The following is a 20,360-nucleotide window of genomic DNA, read 5'->3' on the forward strand; positions in this document are numbered from 1 at the left end:
TTGTATGGTGTGTAATGCAGACGGTTTAGTTATACCTTATTTTTCAGTTACTTTTTCTCATCCTCGGTTATCTCTCCGAGGTTATGAGTTCGAAACTATTTTTTATAAGATACTCTAGCCTCAATCTCGACTTATCTCGAAGGAGGTTTATGTTCCAACTTATCGTCGATTAGTTTTAGCTGGTTTGCTCCAAACCTTTTAAGGTTGTGATTGGTTTGTAATCCATGCACTTATATGTTTAGTCTAATTCACATATTTGTTTATATCCAAACATTTCAATATTTTGATAATTTGGTTACGTCCAAACTATCTAAGCTCGCGCATCTGGTTACATCCAGACACTTACGTTTTTGATAATTGGTTATATCCAAATAATCTTATCTGACGCATTTGGTTATCTCCAAACACTTGTATGTTTTTCGCATATGTAACTTTATTTTTCAAGTTGATGGTATTTATATATACCAATGATGCCCCCTTAATATTCTATGAATGTGACCATAGGTTATTAGATTAAGAGAGATTGCAAAAATAAAGCATATTAGACGAAATAAATATTTATTTGATAAAATCCAAAAGTAGGCAAAACAGTACAAAAAGACAAGCATGGTTACAGGCAACATCCTTCCTATACTATTGATAGTAAGGTCTTAGGTGCTCACCATTCCATGCTCACGGTATTAGGCTCCCATCCAATCTCGCTAGCTTGTAGACACTGGGTCGGATGATTGACTCTATCTGGTATGGTCCTTCCCAATTTGGCCCGAGCACGCCAGCTGCTGGATCTCGCGTTGCCAAAAATACACGCCTTAGTACTAGATCGCCCACACCGAACTTTTGATCTCGAACCCTCTTGTTGAAGTACCTGGTAGCTCGTTGCTGGTAGGCAGCGTTCCTCAGCTGAGCTTCATTTCTTCTTTCTTCGATCTGGTCTAGGGTTTCTTCGAGCTGAGTGTGGTTCGAGTTTTGGTCATAAGCGCAAGTTCGAATTGTAGGAATCTCGACCTCGATAGGCAACATAGCTTCACAACCGTATGCCAGAGAGAATGGGGTATGTCATGTTGACGTTCGAGCTGTAGTCCTATATCCCCATAGGACTTAGGGTAATTCTTCGGGCCATCGTCCTTTTGCTTCCTCCAACTTTTTCTTTAGCGAACTTTTGAGAGTTTTGTTTACAGCCTCGACCTGGCCATTCGCCTGGGGATGAGCTACTAATGAAAAACTCTTTATTATTCCATTCCTCTCGCAAAAGTTGGTGAACAAATCGCTATCGAACTGGGTTCCGTTGTCGGATACAATTTTCCTCGGCATCCCATATCGGCATACGATGTTCTTTACCACAAAGTCAAGGACCTTCTTAGAAGTTATTGTTGCTAACGGTTCAGCATCTGTCCACTTTGTGAACTAATCTACGACAACTACAGCGTACTTCACACCGCCCTTGCCAGTTAGGAGAGAGCCTATGAGGTCGATTCCCCACACCGCAAATGGCCATGGGGAAGTCATCATGGTCAGCTCGGAAGGTGGAGTTTGAGGAATCGTGGTGAACCGGTGGCACTTATCGCATTTCTTTACGTACTCGAAAGAATCTGATTTGATGGTAGGCCAGAAATAGCCTTGGCGTATGATTTTCTTGGACAGGCTATGCCCCCCAGTATGGTCTCCACAGAACCCTTCATGAATTTCTTCAATGATTTTCTTGGCTTCGGGTGGAGTCACACACCGAAGTAATGGCATGGAATATCCCCTTCTATACAGCCTTCCATCCAAAATGGTGTAACGGGGAAGCTGATACATTAGCTTTCAAGCCTAGTTCCGATCTTTCGAAAGGACGCCGGTCTCGAGATATTCGACTATTGGGGTCATCCATGTAGGCTTGGAATCAATCATACACACTTCTTCCTGCTCCGGCTCATTAATGCTAGGTGCCGAGAGATGTTCTATTGGCACAACATTTAGCTCATCACTCTCAATGGAAGTAGTGAGTCGATCTAAGGCATCTGCATTTGAGTTTTGCTCTCAGGGAACTTGTTTGATTGCATAAAACTCGAAATGTTCCAATGCGGACTTGGCCTTTTCTAAGTAAGCTATCATTTTCGTGCCACGAGCCTGGTATTCTCCCAAAATTTGGTTCACCACAAGTTGTGAGTCGCTGTAGCAATGTATGGCCTTAGCTTTGAGCTCTTTGGCTATACGGAGTCCCGCCAGTAAAGCCTCATATTCGACCTCGTTATTTGATGCGTTGAAGTCGAATCTTAATGCAGAATGAAATCTGCTTCCTGCGGGAGTAATCAAATTGACCCCTGCCCCCGATCCATTTTCGTTAGATGACCCATCGACGTAAAGTTTCCACAGCTCGTGGGTCGGGGTTATAACTTCATCGTTGGTCATGCCAGTACACTCCACTATAAAGTCCGCCAGGGCCTGAGCCCTAATGGTCGTCCTCAGGTGGTAGGTGATCTTGAATTTTCCGAGCTCAACTGCCCATTTAAGAAGTTGACTTGAAGCTTCTGGCTTAGACAAGACTTGCCTCAGCGGTTGATCGGTTAATACATGGATGGGGTGCACCTGAAAGTAGGGTCGTAATTTGTGAGATGAATGAATTAAGCTGAGAGCTAGCTTTTCCATCAAGGGGTATCTCGATTATGTCCCCAGTAACCTTTTACTGATGTAATATACGGGCCTCTGTACCTTTTCCTCTTCTCGCACGAGCACTGCACTTATTGCATGTTCGGTAGGGCAAGATACAGTATAGTACTTCTCCCGTAACAGGTTTTGATAAGATGGGGGGTTCTGCGAGGTGCTTCTTAAGCTCCTGGAAGGCCAGCTCGCATTCTTCCGTCCATTCAAATTTCTTGCCTCCCCTCAACAGATTGAAAAACTGAAGACAACGGTCTGTAGATTTCGAGACAAGCCTACTTAGTGCCGCCATCCTGCCGGTCAAACTCTGGACATCTTTGTGTCTTCGAGGTGAGGGCATGTCGATTAGGGCCTGGATCTTGTCTGGGTTAGCTTCTATCCCACGTGCGTTTACAATGAAGCCCATAAATTTTTCGGATGACACCCCAAAGGAGCATTTATGAGGATTAAGCTTCATGTTATACTTCCGAAGCACGGCAAAACACTCTTCTAGGTCGTCAACATGGTTATCGTTAAGTTGAGACTTGACTAGCATGTCATCAACATAAACTTCCATGTTGTTCCCTATTTGCTCTAAAAACATCATGTTCACGAGCCGCTGGTATGTGGCCCCAGCATTTTTGAGCCTGAATGGCATGACATTGTAACAATATAGTCCTTTGTCTGTTATAAAACTCGTATGTTCTTGGTCAGGTGCATTCATGGGAATCTGGTTATATCCAGAATAGCCATCCATGAACGACATCAGTCCATGCCCTGCCATGGCATCCACGAGCTGGTCAATCCTTGGTAAAGGAAAACAGTCCTTTGGACAAGCTTTGTTGAGGTCCGAATAGTCAATGCAGGTTTGCCATGTCCCATTTGGCTTTGGGACCAACACCGGATTGGCTACCCAGTCAGGATAAAAAGCATCCCTAATGAACCGATTTGCTTTTAACCTGTTGACCTCCTCCTTCAGTGCCTTTTTTCTGTCGCCATCCAATTGTCTTCGCTTTTGTTGCTTCGGTGGGAAGCTTTTATCGATATTCAGTGCGTGGCTTGTTATGTTCGGACTTATTCCAACCATGTCCGAATGTGACCATGCGAAGACATCCTGGTTTTTCTTCAAGAAGCAAATTAATTGCTATTTAGTTTCCTCCTGGAGATGTTTCCTGACCTTTACTGTTTTGGAAGGATCTGACTCTTCAAGCTTGATTTCTTCAAGCTCTTCTAATGGTTCGAGGTCAGTCTTCTCCTCTACCCTTGGGTCGATCTCCTCATCTATCTCCAAGATCGTCCCATCTTTATTTTGAATAATCACGAGTGTCTGTGCACTCGTCTGTTTCTTCCCTCTTAGGGAGATGCTATAGCATTCCCTTCCGACCAACTGGTCTCCCTTCAACGTCTCGATGCCACTAGGAGTAGGGAACTTAATGGCCAGATGCCTAACAGACGAGACTGCCCCCAGCCCTACTAGGGCTGGTCTTCCGAGCAGCACGTTGTAGGTCTACTACCATGAACTCCATCATCTTGGTTGTTGAGATTGGGTAGTCTCCCAAGGTTACGAGGAGTTCGATGGATCCCATGCAGGCGGTCCCTTCTCCTGAAAAACCATACAGTGTTGTCGCACATGCTTTCAGGTCGCGAAGAATGAGTCCCATTTTCTCTAGGGTTGCCTTATAGAGAATGTTAACTGAGCTCCCATTGTCTATGAGAACCCGGTGAACTCTCTTATTTGCTAGCTGGAGAGTGATGACCAGTGGATCATGGTGAGGAAACTGAACATGGGACGTGTCGTCCTCAGTAAAGGTTATTGGCTGAGACTCTGTCTTTTGATTTTTAGGAGCTCTGGGTTCGGGTTCATAAGGAGACCCGTCCCCAGTTTTTAGCTCGTTCACATATCTCTTTTGGGCATTTCTGCCCGCTCTCGCGAGATGAGGCCCTCCCGAGATGGTTATCACGTCTTCTCCATCGATCGGAGGGGGCCTATCTTCTTCCCTGGCTCGGGAATTATTGTTTTGTGCAGGTTGTGGCGTAGTTGCCCTTTGGCTTATAGGCACTTGATTAGTATTATGGTTTTTGACATATTGCCTAAAGTAGCCCCTCGAGATCAAACGTTCGATCTCGTCCTTCAACTGTCGGCACTCATCAGTAGTATGCCCAGTGTCTCTGTGAAATCGACAATACTTGTTGGAGTCCCTCTTGGACTTCTGATTTATCATTGGGTCCGGACGCCTAAAGGGGACCTGGTTTTCATTAGCTAGGTATATGTTCTCCCAAGACTCGTTGAGCTCGGTGTACACTCTGTACACGGAGAAATATCTTTCCCCCTTCTTTTTCTTTCCTCCCTCGGCCTCGTGGTTACTCCCTTCGTTCTTCTTTCTCTTGGAAGGGTTTTCCGCAGTAGGCTTTGAGGTTTGTGGGTCCGCCGAGGTTGAGGCAGAGTTCACGTTTATCGTTGTAGTTACGGGCTGGGAGGTCACATTAAGTGTCGACCTCACTTCCTCTACATTGATAAACCTCTGTGCTCGTTTGTTAAACTCGGTTAGGGACCTCACCTGTTTTCTCTGCATGTCGTCCCAAAGGGTGCTTCCTGGCATTACTCTAGCTTGGACAACCATTAGATGACCGCTGTCATCCACATTTCGGGCCCGTGCATCTTCTAAGTTAAACCTCATAAGGTAACTTTTTAATGTCTCGCCTGGCTGCTGTCGAACATTAGTCAGAGTTGATGCTTCAGGCCTGACCCCCATCATGGCTCTGAACTGCTTCTTGAAGTCCCTAGACAGCTGATCCCAAGAAGTGATTGAGTGCTTTCTATATTTTTCGAACCATCTTTTGGCTGGTCCCGTTAGTGATGCCGGAAATAACATACATTTGAGCTCGTAACCCACGTTACTTGCTCTCATTATGGTATTGAATGTACTCAGATGGCTGTACGGGTCGGACTTTCCCTCAAACATTGGGACGTGAGGGATCCGAAATCCCTGAGTAAATAGGGTATTGGAAATATGGGGAGCGAACGGTTCGAGCTCCTCATCAGAGTCCTCATGCCGACCTTGGCGTTGCTCATTTTGCAAAAGTCTGAAGGCCTTCTCCAACCGGTCAATTCTTTCCTGGACCGGGTCCATGAGCGGTCTTGCTTGAAATTGGCTATCATTGATCACAATTCCAGGCTCGCGCCTTTGCAGGGGATCTTTTCGCCCATTTAGGTGATCCTTCAGGTCCGGGTTTGTCGGGTTAACATTACCCCGATTCTGATTCAAGTGTTCCCGCAGGTCGGAGCGATTCCTGCGGCTCCTAGTATTCTTTCGACCTCGGTCATACATACTGACCGATCTAGTATCTCTCGAGTCGTCACTGGTAAGACTCATCGCATGATTATTTCGAGAGGGGTCTCTTTCATGCTGCCTCATTTCTGTAGTGCGGGACCGGGACATTTGACTTCTTGTGGACTGAGCGCCTCTTCGTTCCCTGAAGGCTTCTCTGTTCCTGTTGACTGTGATTTTAGCCAACGACGTAAGAACGTCAACTGCGACAAGCCTTCAAGAGAATTATAAACGACAACAGACAGTTTTTATCAATGAAAGTAAATAACACAAGATTTTATAGTGGTTCAGCCCCGATGATCGGTAATAGCCTAATCCACTTAGAGATTTTATTACTGTATTCACACTCAAGATCAGATGAACAGTTTCAACTGAGTTTCTTCAGTGTAAAAATGTTCCAGAATACAAAAAGGGGTTCTCTCAGGGAAAAACACTTTCTCTCTCTAGAACACAGGTTCACTCTTAATTTTGCCAAAAGTCCTTTTCCTATCCTCCCAACTCTCTATTTATAGACCTGGGATTCTCAACTGATATCCCCTTTAGATAGGGATATTTCATTATTCACCTTATATTTATATTACAAAATAAATGTTTAAAATACAACTGATCCCTAAATTCGAGTGAGGAGTGAGAGATTCCCGGATGCTTAGACCAATTCTCACTGAAGTCGTTTCGGGAAGTTTGACGTAGTCTCTCATGCATGTTGATTACTCTTCAAGGTTTTCGTGGGTCAAAGATGGTATGTGCATGGCTCTCCTCGGACCAAAGATCATGTAAGTTTAGCTCTCCTTGGACCAAGGTGGTCCGAGGCCACTTCCTTTGCTCCTTACCTCGGGCAAGTCCGAGGTATACTCCTTCATTGTGTCCGATCGGACACACTGGTTCTCTCCTCGGCTTAAGGTGGTTTGAACCACCCTCTTTGGCATCTCAACTCGGTCAAGCCCGAGCCCATTACCTTCAATCAAGGTTCGATCGGACCTTGTACTCTCCTCCTCGGACCAAGGTGGTCCGAGCCATCTCTTCATGCCATCTTCTCGGACCAAGATGGTCCAAGGCACCCCCCATAGGCATCATGTCCGATCGGACACAATGCTCCTCTCCTCGGACCAAAATGGTCCTAGCCTTCTTTGTTCAACCAAGGTCCGATCGGACCTTGGACCCTTCTCCTCGGACCAAGGTGGTCCGAGCCTACTTTCCTCTTCTTTCTAACCTCGTTCAAACCCAAGTATACCCCTTCCATGACACATCCGATCGACCATTATGTGGCTTTCTCCTTGACTAAACTTAAGCCTTAGTCATTCTCCTTAGACACGTCCAAGCCACTACTTAGGAAACCTTTGAGAGGTTTACCTCGGACACACTCAAGCCAAAATGTTAAGAGGCTCCATAAGCTTAGGTCCGATCGGACCTGCTGCTTTTATCCCTTGAACCAAAATCCAAATCTCTCCTTCAATCTTCTTGGACTTAGGCTTTAAATCAATTACTAGGGTCTTCAAACTGAGGTCTGAGCCAAGCAACCCTCAGACCAAACATTCTCTTCAGTCGGGTGTATTTGACTTGACTATCTGTCCAATTCCTTAACTGATGTATTGGGCCATTACTAAGCCAGATCACCCCACTAACTCATGCCATGTGCCAATTTTATTGCCACATCATTCTTTTCAAATTTTTGGGATAACAGTTCCTTGCCTCCTTCCCGCACGTCTTTCCTCATCATCTCGATCTGGCTGAGCATTCTTGAGCATTCTTGCGAGGTGAAGAAGGATATCTTATAGGTGATGGCGGGAAGCGTATGGGTGAAGGTGGCTGCCACCAATTTCGAGGCCTAGATGGCCCGGAGTTTGCCCGAGAAGGGTTGGTTGCATTCTGCGTGTTACCAGGGATTTGAGTCCGAGCCTCTACAAGAGTTCGGTTATTCCCAGTTCCCGCTGGTACCTCCGCAGTTGAATTAACCGGAGCCCTAGCTCGGGTGCTCCTCTGGGGTCTCGAGGGAGCGGATGGCTCTGCTGGTGCCGGAGGCTGCTCTTGCCTTCTCGTGGCAGCATTTTTTCGTGGACGCCCACGAGGCCTGCGGGGAGGAACATGCACGTCCCTCGGAGGAGGGGCTTGGTTTTCACGCGGAGGTGGGGCTGAGCTGCCTGAGCCTCTACGGCTATCCTAGCCAACTCCTCATTCCGCTTGTTGGCTTCGGGCAATTGCTGTTTCAGCTGCCGATTTTCAAGTTCCACAATGGGAACGTACCGCTTGGGGTTGTAATACATATCCTCATCCCTTGGAGGTGCTGGTGGTCCCCGAGAATCGGAGGACTCGCTTCTCTCTTCATTATCCGGGTTTACCATTGGCTGCTTCCCAGGGCGTCTCGGATAATTTTCTTCATGAATGTTTTGATCGTTTGCGGCCATAACTTGTTCAGGGACTGAATGCTTAAGGCTCTCAATGAAAGCACCAAACTGTTGACGCCGTTTTTCGTCAACAGTGAATATATAGCACGTAAACAATAAATAGTTATGGCTAGAAAAATATATAAAACAAGGAGGATTTTTTACGTGGTTCAGCAGTTAATTCTGCCTAGTCCACGAGTCTTTGTTATTAGAACTTAAGATGATTTCTGGAAATTCTTCAAGAATGAATTCTCCAGAGTTTCTCTCAAGATTACAAAATTTCGATCATTTACAAAGGTACAAGACTTCTCTATTTATAGAGGAAGTCTCAGAATACTATCCCACACGTCTCTGGGAAGTTATTCTTTATGCCAATAAATTTAATAGCTTTAAAAGCCTGTAACTCCTATATACAAGGAAACGACCCCTGAAGACCAGGGGGCGTATAACTAAATAATAAATATCCCTTTATTATAGGGAAGTTACAACAATAAATGTAGACTGCGTCTCTCCAAATGACTCATTAAGATGTTCAAAGTTAGCAATCTATATCGTCAGTGCCGTGCCAACCCAGATCTCTTAGTGACTTTCGAGTTGTAATATTTTCCCCGAGATCATGTGGTTTCAAGCTTATACTCGTGTCAGGCTCGAGCCTCTTCTTCCGAGGTCATCTAAAAATGGACGCCTTCCAATGTCTATCTTTCGAGCTCACAAAGATTTCGAGGTCACCCATCTTCGGGGTTGCCACCAACTATGCAGATTCGGTGCCTGGGTTGCGAATACGTACTCTAGATATTGCGAGCGCACACCTGACGAATCCAGCTTTCGAGATCACAATTCTCAAGGCTCGAAATCTAGGTGTAACACCTTATGTATCTTGAACTTATTAACACAATAGAGTATCTATTTTTTTTCCAAACGAATTCTATATCAGCACACCATATAATCTTTTATATACCGCTTCAAAGATTGTGAACGTAACTTTTTTTTTTTTAAAAAATAGGTGATAAAATATATACATTTTTGTTACAGTATATTTATCATTTTTTTAATATATAATACATAAAAATATATACTACAAAATTAAATAAAAAAATATAAATAATATGTTAAGTATTAATATAAATTTGATAAACTAAAAAAAAAATATTAGTATATTGTGTAGTATAAAAATAATGTGTATAGTAATTTTTTAAATTAATTCCATCTTTTTAGTAATTTTTAATTATTAAGTAGTTAAATAGTAGAGTTAGAATTAATTAATATTATTATAATTATTAATAAAAATGAATAATAAATGAGATTAAAGAAGAAAATAGATAGAATTGTTTAAAAAGATTTTAAAGTGTCACATCATTTCCTTAAAACTCTCATTTATATATATATAAATATATATATATATTAGGTAGAAGCAACGTATAATGCACGTTTGCTTAGTTTTAAAATTGTAAACAGTGTCTATAATTTTAATAAAAATTGATTCACTATTTTTTTTAAATATATATATATAATAGAATAAATTATAATTTTATAGTATATATAAATATTTATATTAATAATTTCTACATATATAATATTTAAATGCAATTATACAGCTACATGACATATATATATATATAAATTATAATAATATTTAAAAAAAACTAATAATAAAAATAAAATAAAAATATAAAAAATCAGTATAAATAGTACATGCATCAGCTACAATAATAAAAATGAATTAAAAAATTAGATTAAAAAAGAAAATAAAAAATTTAAAGAGAAAATAGATATAACGGCTTGAACATATTTTTTAGTGTGACAATATTTAATATTGTACTAACATACATGAAATATGCAAAAGCAAAACTATAAAAGTCATAAATTAAATGCATAATCCCGACAAGAATAATTAAATACATAACGGAATTTTGTTTTAATTAATCTAAAAAAATAAAATAAAGTACTAAAGAAGAAATTTCATTAGCCAACCTTCTTTTTTTTGGTACAAATTTATTGGTCAACTCTAATAAGATATTTATTAAAAGTATAATATATATTATTATGCTAAATTAGATAATATATAATATTTTGTATCAAATTTAATATAATTTATAAAATATATGCTAAATTTGGCACATTTTTTTAGCATTACATGAAAATTGCAAAGTTTTTTTTCCTATCATGTTAAAATATAACATTAGTATAATGATTTTATCACTACATTGAAATGCTTTTAGAGGTAATTTAATTAGGTGAAATTAAATAAACAAAAATACAAATGAGATATTTTGCAAGAAATTTTGGATTTCAAGAATCTTTTGTTTTTATGTGGAATATTTACAATGAACGTCACTAAATATTTTTTAAAAAAAATTACAATTTAGTTACAAAATAATATTTTTACAATATAAAAGTTACTCGGGTCACCATTTTAGTACGATTATGGGTTATTCACAATAAAATCTGACTTATAAAATAAGTATTGTTGCTTGACACAGACATTCAATACGATTTGATATGATAGACTACTATCAATGAAATTCCTATCGGTGCAGAACAATATTTTCTTTTGCACTAATAGTAATATCTCACATTAAGTGGTGTTGAGTCTCTTCCTTAGTGAAACTCCTTAAAAAACATGTGACGGTCTGTAATAGTCTCATATGAATTTTAATTTCTTAAATCTTTTATAATCATACAAAATCTATTTTAAAAATTTACTTAAAAAATCTCAATAACATATTGTTAACATTAAACAACTATTTAAAACCTTCAACAAAAATAAATCTAAAACCTACAACAAAACTAAATCTAAACATATATAAAATTAAATCCAAAGAACACTAACTAATATATATTCTCTTGAATCCAATCTACATAGTCAAATGTTGTATCCTAATTGAGAGTTTTATATTACAAATTATATTTTATATTTTTAAATATTTTTTATATTATAGGAGCATTGATATATATATATATATTAGATACAAACAACGTGCAATATGTACGTTTGTTTAGTTTTATTTATAAAATTTATTAATTATTTTTATTAAATTTATATTAATATCATATAAATTTCAAATAAATATCATATTTTAATTAAATAATTTATTTATTTTTGTTTAAGTTTATGTTTGTTCTAGTTTTTTATTTTAGGAGTGACAACAAGAGGTTATATATTATATATTTAATGTAATATTAAATATTATACATGTATTTTAAATGTAAGTTTCTTGCTAGTTTTTCTAAAAATGCAATTTGTTGATAATTCATAGTAGATTATATTATATGTTTAATATGATATTATTCTAATAAGTGAGTTTAAGTTTAATTAAATTTTATTTAAGTTATAAAACGTATGATTTTATTATTTTTAAATAATTATCGTTGTAAAATATCTCAAAAATATCATATTTTAATTTGTTTAATTATTTATTATTTTTAAATAATTATCATTGTAAACTATCTAAAAAATATCATATTTTAATTTGTTTAATTATTTATTAATTTTTAATAATTATCATTGTAAAGTATCTCAAAAATATCATATTTTAATTTTTTTAATTTAATTTTATTTAAGTTTAAGTGTTTACAAACTACCGTTAAATATAAGAATATTCTGTTAAAGTTAACATTAAAAAAATAAAAAACCGTTAAAACTAAGAATTTCCGTTATCTACACATTTATTATATAGAAGAGTTATATGTGTGTGTTTGATGATTTTTGAAATATTTAAATAATTAAAATTATTTTAAGCCAATAAATATGAGCTAGTAGCTACACATGTATTCTAATTGAAATTAATTGAAGATGACTTACAATCATATCAAAATGGAGACAGAAGTAATTTTGTTATTCTGATTTATGTGTAACTTTTGAAACTACTTACTACTTTTCAAGATAAATATCCTCATTTAAATTAAAGATTAGGACTACAAGAATGTTCATGAAAAAAAAATATACAATTTGAGAAGAGAAACGTGTACTTGTTTAAAACTAAACTATATTCTATATATAATATATAAAAATATTGAACAATGAACATTCTCTCCAAATCAAACTAGAAGAATATAAAAATAGTATAAATTCTTGCACCAAAAAAAGTAAAAAGGAAAAAAAAAAAAAAGATGGACTAGTGTGCAGCTTGATTTGTGAGATTTGAAAAGAATAATTAAGGGCACTTAGAGCACTCCCATCGAGTGAGTTATATTACCAAAATTTTTAAAAAAAAAATAGCTAAAACTAAGAAAAATACGTATTCATTGGATGATGTATTTTACAAATATTTTTAGATAAAGCTACAATACAAAATTATATCTAATGTACACTATTTATCCTTCAACCCAATATTATAACATTAAAATATATAAGGATATTATTGATAGTTATAAAAAATATTTGAAATGAATAAAAAATATATGAAAATATAATATTTAAATGATATAGAGAAAAAAAAAATAGAGAATCTGATATATGATAAAATGTAAAACTTAGAAGTAAAATAGAAAAATGTGTGTTTTGGGGAGGTATTTTAAAAGATGAAGTAGAACACTAGATAAGAGTGCTATTATAACGATGCTTTACTCTATTCTTCAAAATACATCACAAAAATTCTTCTTTTTCTATTTTACATCACATCATATATCAACTTATTTATTTATTTTATATATTTTCTCTTTATTATTTAAATATTATTTTTTATTCATTAAAATAAAAAAAAAAAAGAGAAAAACAAAGATAAAATAATAAAATATAATTAAAATGAAAAGGGAAAGGAAGAAAAAATAATAAAATATTTTTTAAAAAGAGCTAAACCTTCTTCTATATATGTGGAGAATGATTGATGATGGGGTATAGTATATATGTATTTTAGTTTACCCATTGGAGTATAATTTTTCTTTATTTCTTCAAAATTTTGAAGAATAAAGTATTTTAAGTGTGCTCTAATGCATGAAATGAGAGGAGGAAATAATCATTTTTCATATTAATTAATAGAAATGGAGACAAGTATGAGTAGTCCATGGGTGATGAGTTGAGACGAGAGTAGTAGCATTACATTAATATTTCTGTTTAAACACAGCTGGGCGTGCACCAACGAGTCATGAATATCATCCAAATTTCTAGTAAGGAAACATTCTCACGCTCACTGACAGACAATGACCCTTGGATCCCATACAGGTCAATGTTTGTATTAATTAATCTTTAAAATAAGAATGTGTTCTTACACTACACTACACTACAGTACAATACACATATATATATATATATATGTACATATTATATATATTCATCTGCAGCGCCGATTTTAGATGTACCTTGTCTGTGGATCCCACCAGCCTCTTTTGACCAAAAGTCAAATCAGTTCTTCCCTTGGCATGGCTTATTTCTCTTCACTTCTTCATACTAGAAACAACTACTAAAACTAAAACTAGTCTAGTACTACTACTACTCTACAGTTTTTCAGTACTAAAAATGATTTGATTTGATGAGGAACCGTATAAGGACATACCCACCACCACCAACTTCATTCCAATTCTTCTCTTTTTCTTTTCTTATTCATTCCCACGTTCCCTCCCTTTCTTTTCTTCTCTTCCCATTTTTATTAAAACACAAACAAACAAAAAAGTTTCCTCTTTTTCTAAAGTTCCTCTCCTCTTGCTCTGCCTCAACAAATTATCATCATACTCACCACTCTCTCTCTCTCCCTCTCCCTCTTTAGACGCTACATTCTCTCTCTCTCTCTCTCTCGACAGTTCTCTAGCTTCCTGCATACTTTGTTACATCAATGGAGAACAACCAACCAGTTCAGCTTTTTCACCATCTTTCTCTAACACTTGTTTTGATAATGGTTCTTGCTTCATTTTCCATGGCTGAACAAGGAGTTCTCTCGGCCAAGACTGACGCCGTAGCTCTTATCAATTTCAAGAAGATGATTCAGAATGACCCAGATGGAGCTTTGTCCGGTTGGCAGCTGAATAAGAATACATGCAACTGGAGAGGAGTCACATGCTCTTTGGGGAGAGTGACTGAGCTTGATCTCAGTGCTAGTCGTCTTCAGGGGATGATATCTATGGACCCTTTGGCTTCCCTCAACATGTTATCTGTTCTAAATCTGGGTTCCAATTCATTTAGTATAAATTCAACTTCTCTGCTTCAACTTCCATATGGTTTGAAACAGCTTGACCTCTCTTTAAACAAACTTGTCGGTTCAGCCCCAGAGAGTCTCTTCTTCAAATGTCCAAATCTTGTTAATGTGAACCTTGCTTTTACAAATTTAACTGGTTTTTTACCTGAAAATTTCTTGTTGAGTGCTGATAATCTTCAGTACCTAGACCTTTCTTATAACAATATAACAGGGTCAATATCTGGTTTGAAAATCATGGCCAACTCTTGCAGCTCTTTGTTGGTCATTAATTTTTCAGGCAACAAAGTACTAAAGGGCTCCCTTCCTGCATCACTTTCCAACTGCACAAATCTCCAATCTATTGACTTCTCAATCAATTCTCTTACTGGGGAAATCCCCAAAGCTTTTGGGGAGTTAAAGAGCTTACAAATATTAGATCTTTCTCAAAATCAAATCACTGGTTGGATCCCTCCTGAACTAGGAAACACCTGCAGTTCACTTCAGGAACTTAGGCTTTCAAATAACAACATTTCAGGCCTAATTCCTTCATCTTTTTCTTCATGTTCTTACCTCCAAGTTCTTGACATTTCAAACAACAACATATCAGGTCCCCTTCCTGATACTTTGTTTCAGAATCTAAGCTCTTTAGAGAGCTTGCTTTTGAGCAACAACATCATCTCTGGACAATTTCCTGCTTCCATGTCCTCTTGCAAGAACTTAAAGGTTATAGATTTAAGCTCTAATAAGATATCTGGATTCATCCCAAGAGACCTATGTCCTGGTGCAGCCTCTCTTGAGGAGCTAAGAATGCCTGATAATCTCATTGAAGGCGAAATTCCTGGGGAACTTTCGCTATGCTCGCAGCTGAAGAGAATAGACGTGAGTCTAAATTATCTCAATGGCTCAATTCCAACAGAGCTGGGACAACTTGAGAATCTGGAGAAGTTGATAGCTTGGTTCAATGGATTGGAGGGAAGAATCCCACCAGAGCTGGGGAAATGCAAGAATCTAAAGGATCTCATTCTCAACAACAACAAGCTAACTGGTGAAATTCCACAAGAGCTGTTTCAGTGCAGTAATCTTGAATGGATATCACTTACAAGTAACAAGCTTAGTGGCGAAATCCCACCACAGTTTGGTCAATTGACAAGGCTAGCTGTCCTGCAGCTAGGGAATAACAGCTTGAGTGGCCAAATACCAGGAGAGCTATCAAATTGCAGCAGTTTGGTTTGGTTGGACCTCAACAGCAACAGGCTCACCGGCGAGATCCCACCTCGGCTTGGAAGGCAGCAAGGCGCGAAAGCTCTGTCTGGTATCCTTTCTGGAAACACCTTGGTGTTTGTTCGTAATGTCGGGAGCTCTTGTAGAGGAGCAGGAGGTTTGCTTGAATTTGCTGGTATCAGGCCTGATAGGCTCTTACAGGTACCTACATTGAAGACTTGTCAATTCACTAGAATGTATTCTGGAGCAGTTCTCAGCATGTTTACACAGTATCAGACTCTGGAATATCTTGATCTTTCATACAATCAACTTCGTGGTAAGATACCTGAAGATTTTGGTGACATGATAGCTTTACAAGTTCTAGAATTGGCTCACAACCAGTTATCTGGTGAGATTCCCTTCTCACTTGGCAAGCTTAAGAACTTGGGTGTTTTTGATGCTTCACATAACAGATTGCAAGGTCAAATCCCAGATTCATTCTCCAACCTTTCATTCTTAGTGGAGATTGATCTGTCAAGCAATGAATTAACTGGCCAAATTCCAACAAGAGGTCAGCTTAGTACACTGCCAGCAAGCCAGTATGCCAACAACCCGGGACTTTGTGGGGTTCCATTGCCCGAGTGCACCAGCAATAGCCAACCAACCACAACAGACCCAAGTGAAGATATGGGCAGAGGTGGCCGAAAGTCATCAGCTGCTTCTTGGGCTAACAGCATTGTCTTGGGAATTCTCATTTCCATTGCTTCCATCTGCATACTGATTGTGTGGGCAATTGCCATGCGGGCAAGGCGAAGAGAGGCAGAAGAAGTGAAGATGCTTAGTAGCTTACAAGCATGTCATGCAGCCACTACATGGAAGATTGAGAAAGAAAAAGAACCCTTGAGCATTAACGTTGCTACTTTTCAAAGACAGCTCAGGAAGCTAAAGTTCTCCCAGCTCATTGAGGCCACCAATGGCTTCTCAGCTGAAAGTCTTATTGGGTGCGGAGGGTTTGGAGAAGTGTTCAAGGCAACACTTAAAGACGGTTCAAGTGTTGCCATAAAGAAGCTTATCAGATTGAGCTGCCAAGGTGACCGCGAATTCATGGCCGAGATGGAGACTTTGGGGAAGATAAAGCACAGGAATCTCGTACCTTTGTTGGGTTACTGCAAAGTTGGTGAAGAGAGACTCCTAGTCTATGAATTCATGGAGTATGGTAGCCTTGACGAAATGCTCCATGGGAGAGCCAAGGTCAGTAACAGGAAAATTCTAACATGGGAAGAGAGGAAAAAAATTGCAAGAGGCGCAGCTAAAGGACTCTGCTTCCTCCACCACAATTGCATTCCTCACATTATCCATCGAGACATGAAGTCAAGCAATGTACTACTAGACCACGAAATGGAAGCAAGAGTATCTGATTTTGGAATGGCTCGGCTCATAAGCGCGTTGGACACACATCTAAGTGTAAGCACGCTAGCTGGAACACCCGGCTACGTTCCTCCTGAGTACTACCAAAGCTTCAGGTGCACAGCCAAAGGAGATGTCTACTCCTTTGGAGTCATTTTACTAGAAATCCTTACAGGGAAACGTCCCACAGATAAAGAAGATTTTGGGGACACAAACTTGGTAGGATGGGTGAAAATAAAAGATAGAGAAGGTAAAAAAATGGAAGTAATAGACTCTGAGTTGCTATTGGTTACAAAAGGAACAGCTGAGGCAGAAGTAGAAGAAGTTAAGGAGATGGTGAGGTACCTTGATATAAGTCTTCAATGTGTTGATGACTTCCCTTCAAGAAGGCCAAGCATGTTGCAGGTTGTGGCTATGTTGAGAGAGTTGATACCTGGTTCAACCCCAGGAAGCAGCAACAGTGCTTGAGTTGAGACACCCGGCACTTAATTTGTTTGTAAGAACATAAATGTTTTTTTTTTTTTTTTGGCTTTTCTTTTTAATATAATTTGTAAGTTTTGTTTGTCAGATCTGAAAGATTTTCATGTATCTATTCTCTGCAAATCTTTTGATGTTCTTGGTTATTTGTGTGACCATTATCTAACATACGGGCTGGCTTGATTGGCAAGACATGAAACTTGCAAATGATGAAGGAATTATAAATGTAAAACACCAAGATATGTATGAAGTACAGTTTTATGTAGATTGAGAAACTCAAGATCAGAGAGTCCCTTTGACGTTTTATCGAACATATGGCGAGCTTACCAATTAGTCCAACATTAGTAACATTGTGTTGCTTTTGTATGAATCAATCTGGTAGCAATTCTTTCTGTTGAGCTTTCTCCATTTTAGTTATGATGTGATTAAAGATTTCAAAGAACTAATCAATATCTTCTCATAGCAGTCATACAGGTTCATTGGTTTTTTTTTTTTCTCAAAAAAGCAATGTCTCTGAGACCCTGTCAAATTAAACAGTTTGATTTAAAACAGATTCTGTTAGAGCTAATAACAACCTAACAGAATTAGAAAAAACGTAACTAACAACCATAAGACTAATCCAGCTAATTCAACTCAGTAATATTAGTTTTGGATATATATGCCTAATAGCCCCCCTCAAGCTGATGAAATAGGCTTGGTGAGAAGATCTTCATCAAATGGTATATATCTGACTTCAAGCTTCTTGGCAACTAGAAGTTGCCGAACATATGAACATCGATTTTGATGTGTTTGGTACGGGAGTGAAAGACCGGATTGAGAGCTAATGCTTGAGCACCTTGATTATCACACCACAAAACTCGTGTGAGGTGAGAAACTCTAATATCAATCTCTGTAAGTAGTGAGTGAAGCCAAACTAACTCAGTGGCAGCAGAGGCAAGAGCACGATATTCGTACTCCGTGCTAGATCTAGCCACTGCTTGTTGTTTTCAAGAGCCCCAATTTATGAGATTTCCTCCAAGAAAAAGGCAGAAACCACTTGTGGACTTACGATCATCCAAATTTGAAGCCAAAAAAGGCAGGAGAGAAGTGAAGTCTTAGATGAATGGTGCCTTTGATGTATCGAAGGACTCTTTTACAAGCATTCCAATGGTTCACTGTAGGAGCTTTTAGAAATTGACCGGGTTTGTTAACAGAGAAGGAGATGTCTAGTCTAGTGAGAGTGAGATATTTGAGTGCCCCAATTACACTTCGATAAATCTCTGGCATGTCAAAAGGTTGGCTGTCTCTAAGGCACAATTTGTTGCCAAGAATCATTGGTGTGGAAGCTTCTTTAGAAGTGTAAAAACTGGTCTTGTGAAGTAACTCAGTGGCATATTTGGACTGAGTAAGATATATACTAGCTGAATTCCTTATTGCTTCAAACCCCAAAAAGTAATGAACCGACCCAAGAGATTTCAAAGCAAACTTACAGTGAAGATCTTTAATGAGATGAGTGATAAGAGGTGAACTTGGACTAGTTATTATAATATCGTCCACATAAACAAGAACATATAGAGGAGCAGCCAATGTGGTGATGTAAAACAGTGAGGTATCCGAAGTGCAACATTTGAAACCCTAGCTGAGTAAAGTTTGCTTAAGTTGATGAAACCAGGCTCTTGGAGCCTGTTTAAGACCATAGATAACTTTCTTTAGTAAACAAACATGATGAGGAAGAGTGGTGTTGACAAAGCCTGGAGGTTGTTTCATGTAGGCTCTTTCTTGAAGAATGCCATTTAAAAAGGCATTGTTAACATCAATTTGCTGAATATCCCCGCCATAAGTGACAACAAGTGAAAAAATTACCCGAATTGTAGAGGCTTTGACAACAGGCTGAAGATATTTGAGAAGTCAAGTCCTAGTGTTTGTTGAAATCCTTTTGCTACTAACTGCGCCTTATACTTGTCCAATGACCCATAAAATTTGTGTTTTGTCCGAAAAAACCCACTTACAAGTCACCACATTCATGTTTTCAGTGGCAGGAACCAACTCCCAAGTATCATTTTGTAAAAGAGCAGCATATTGAGCATTCATAGCTTGACCCCAAGGAGGTATTTTTAATGCTTTCGTAACTGATGTAGGTTGAGGTTCAATATTAGATGCAGCTAGGTACACTTTGGGTTTATATATACCTGATTTTGACCTGGTTTGCATTGGGTGTCCATTGGGAAGAGGTGGCATCTCAAAGGGACCAATATCAGATGCAATTTGGTCTGCTACAGCAAATGATTCAAAAACGGAGGCAGAAGAATTAGTGACAGTTGTTTACCTCATTCATGCGTGTAGAGTCTGCCATAGAAGGTGCTACTTCAGGGATGTTGTGTGTACCAACTGAGTAAGAGTATACATGGGGAGGAGTGTTGTTGGTAGTAGGAAGTAGTAGTAGTGACTGACACTGAGGTAGGTATTATAAAAGCAGGGGCATTGAGATTTTTGAAGGTGGATGTAGATGTAGTCGATGGGAATAGAGTGGAATAAGGAAACTCAAATTCATTGAAGTTCACACTTCTAGCTATGTTTATACGACCACTTGAGTGTAGGCATCTATATCCTTTGTGAAAGGGGTTGTATCCAAGGAAAACACATTTTAAGGTTTTAAACTCAAACTTGCGAGTGTTGTAAGGTCTTAGAAAAGGAAAACAAGCACATTCAAATACCTTTAGAAATTTGTAATCAGGATAAGTTTTGTGTAGGCACTCAAAGGGAGATTGGAATTGACAAGTAATTGTGGGAAGTCTGTTTATAAGGTACACTGCTGATACAAATGCATCCCACCAAAAAATTAAGAGTAATTTGGCTTGAGC

General features: G+C 38.4%; 1 protein-coding gene across 1 annotated transcript; it reads left to right on the forward strand.

Annotated features, from left to right (window-relative positions):
- Positions 1-13,628: 13,628 nt before the first annotated feature.
- LOC133824339 (serine/threonine-protein kinase BRI1-like 2) lies at positions 13,629-17,853 on the forward strand. Its single transcript, XM_062257221.1, has one exon. The coding sequence runs from the start codon at positions 14,098-14,100 to the stop codon at positions 17,509-17,511; it is 3,414 nt and encodes a 1,137-aa protein (XP_062113205.1). The 5' UTR covers positions 13,629-14,097; the 3' UTR covers positions 17,512-17,853.
- The last annotated feature ends 2,507 nt before the right edge of the window (positions 17,854-20,360 follow it).

The sequence above is a fragment of the Humulus lupulus genome, chromosome 3, assembly GCF_963169125.1.
Source record: "Humulus lupulus chromosome 3, drHumLupu1.1, whole genome shotgun sequence".
Taxonomy (NCBI): domain Eukaryota; kingdom Viridiplantae; phylum Streptophyta; class Magnoliopsida; order Rosales; family Cannabaceae; genus Humulus; species Humulus lupulus.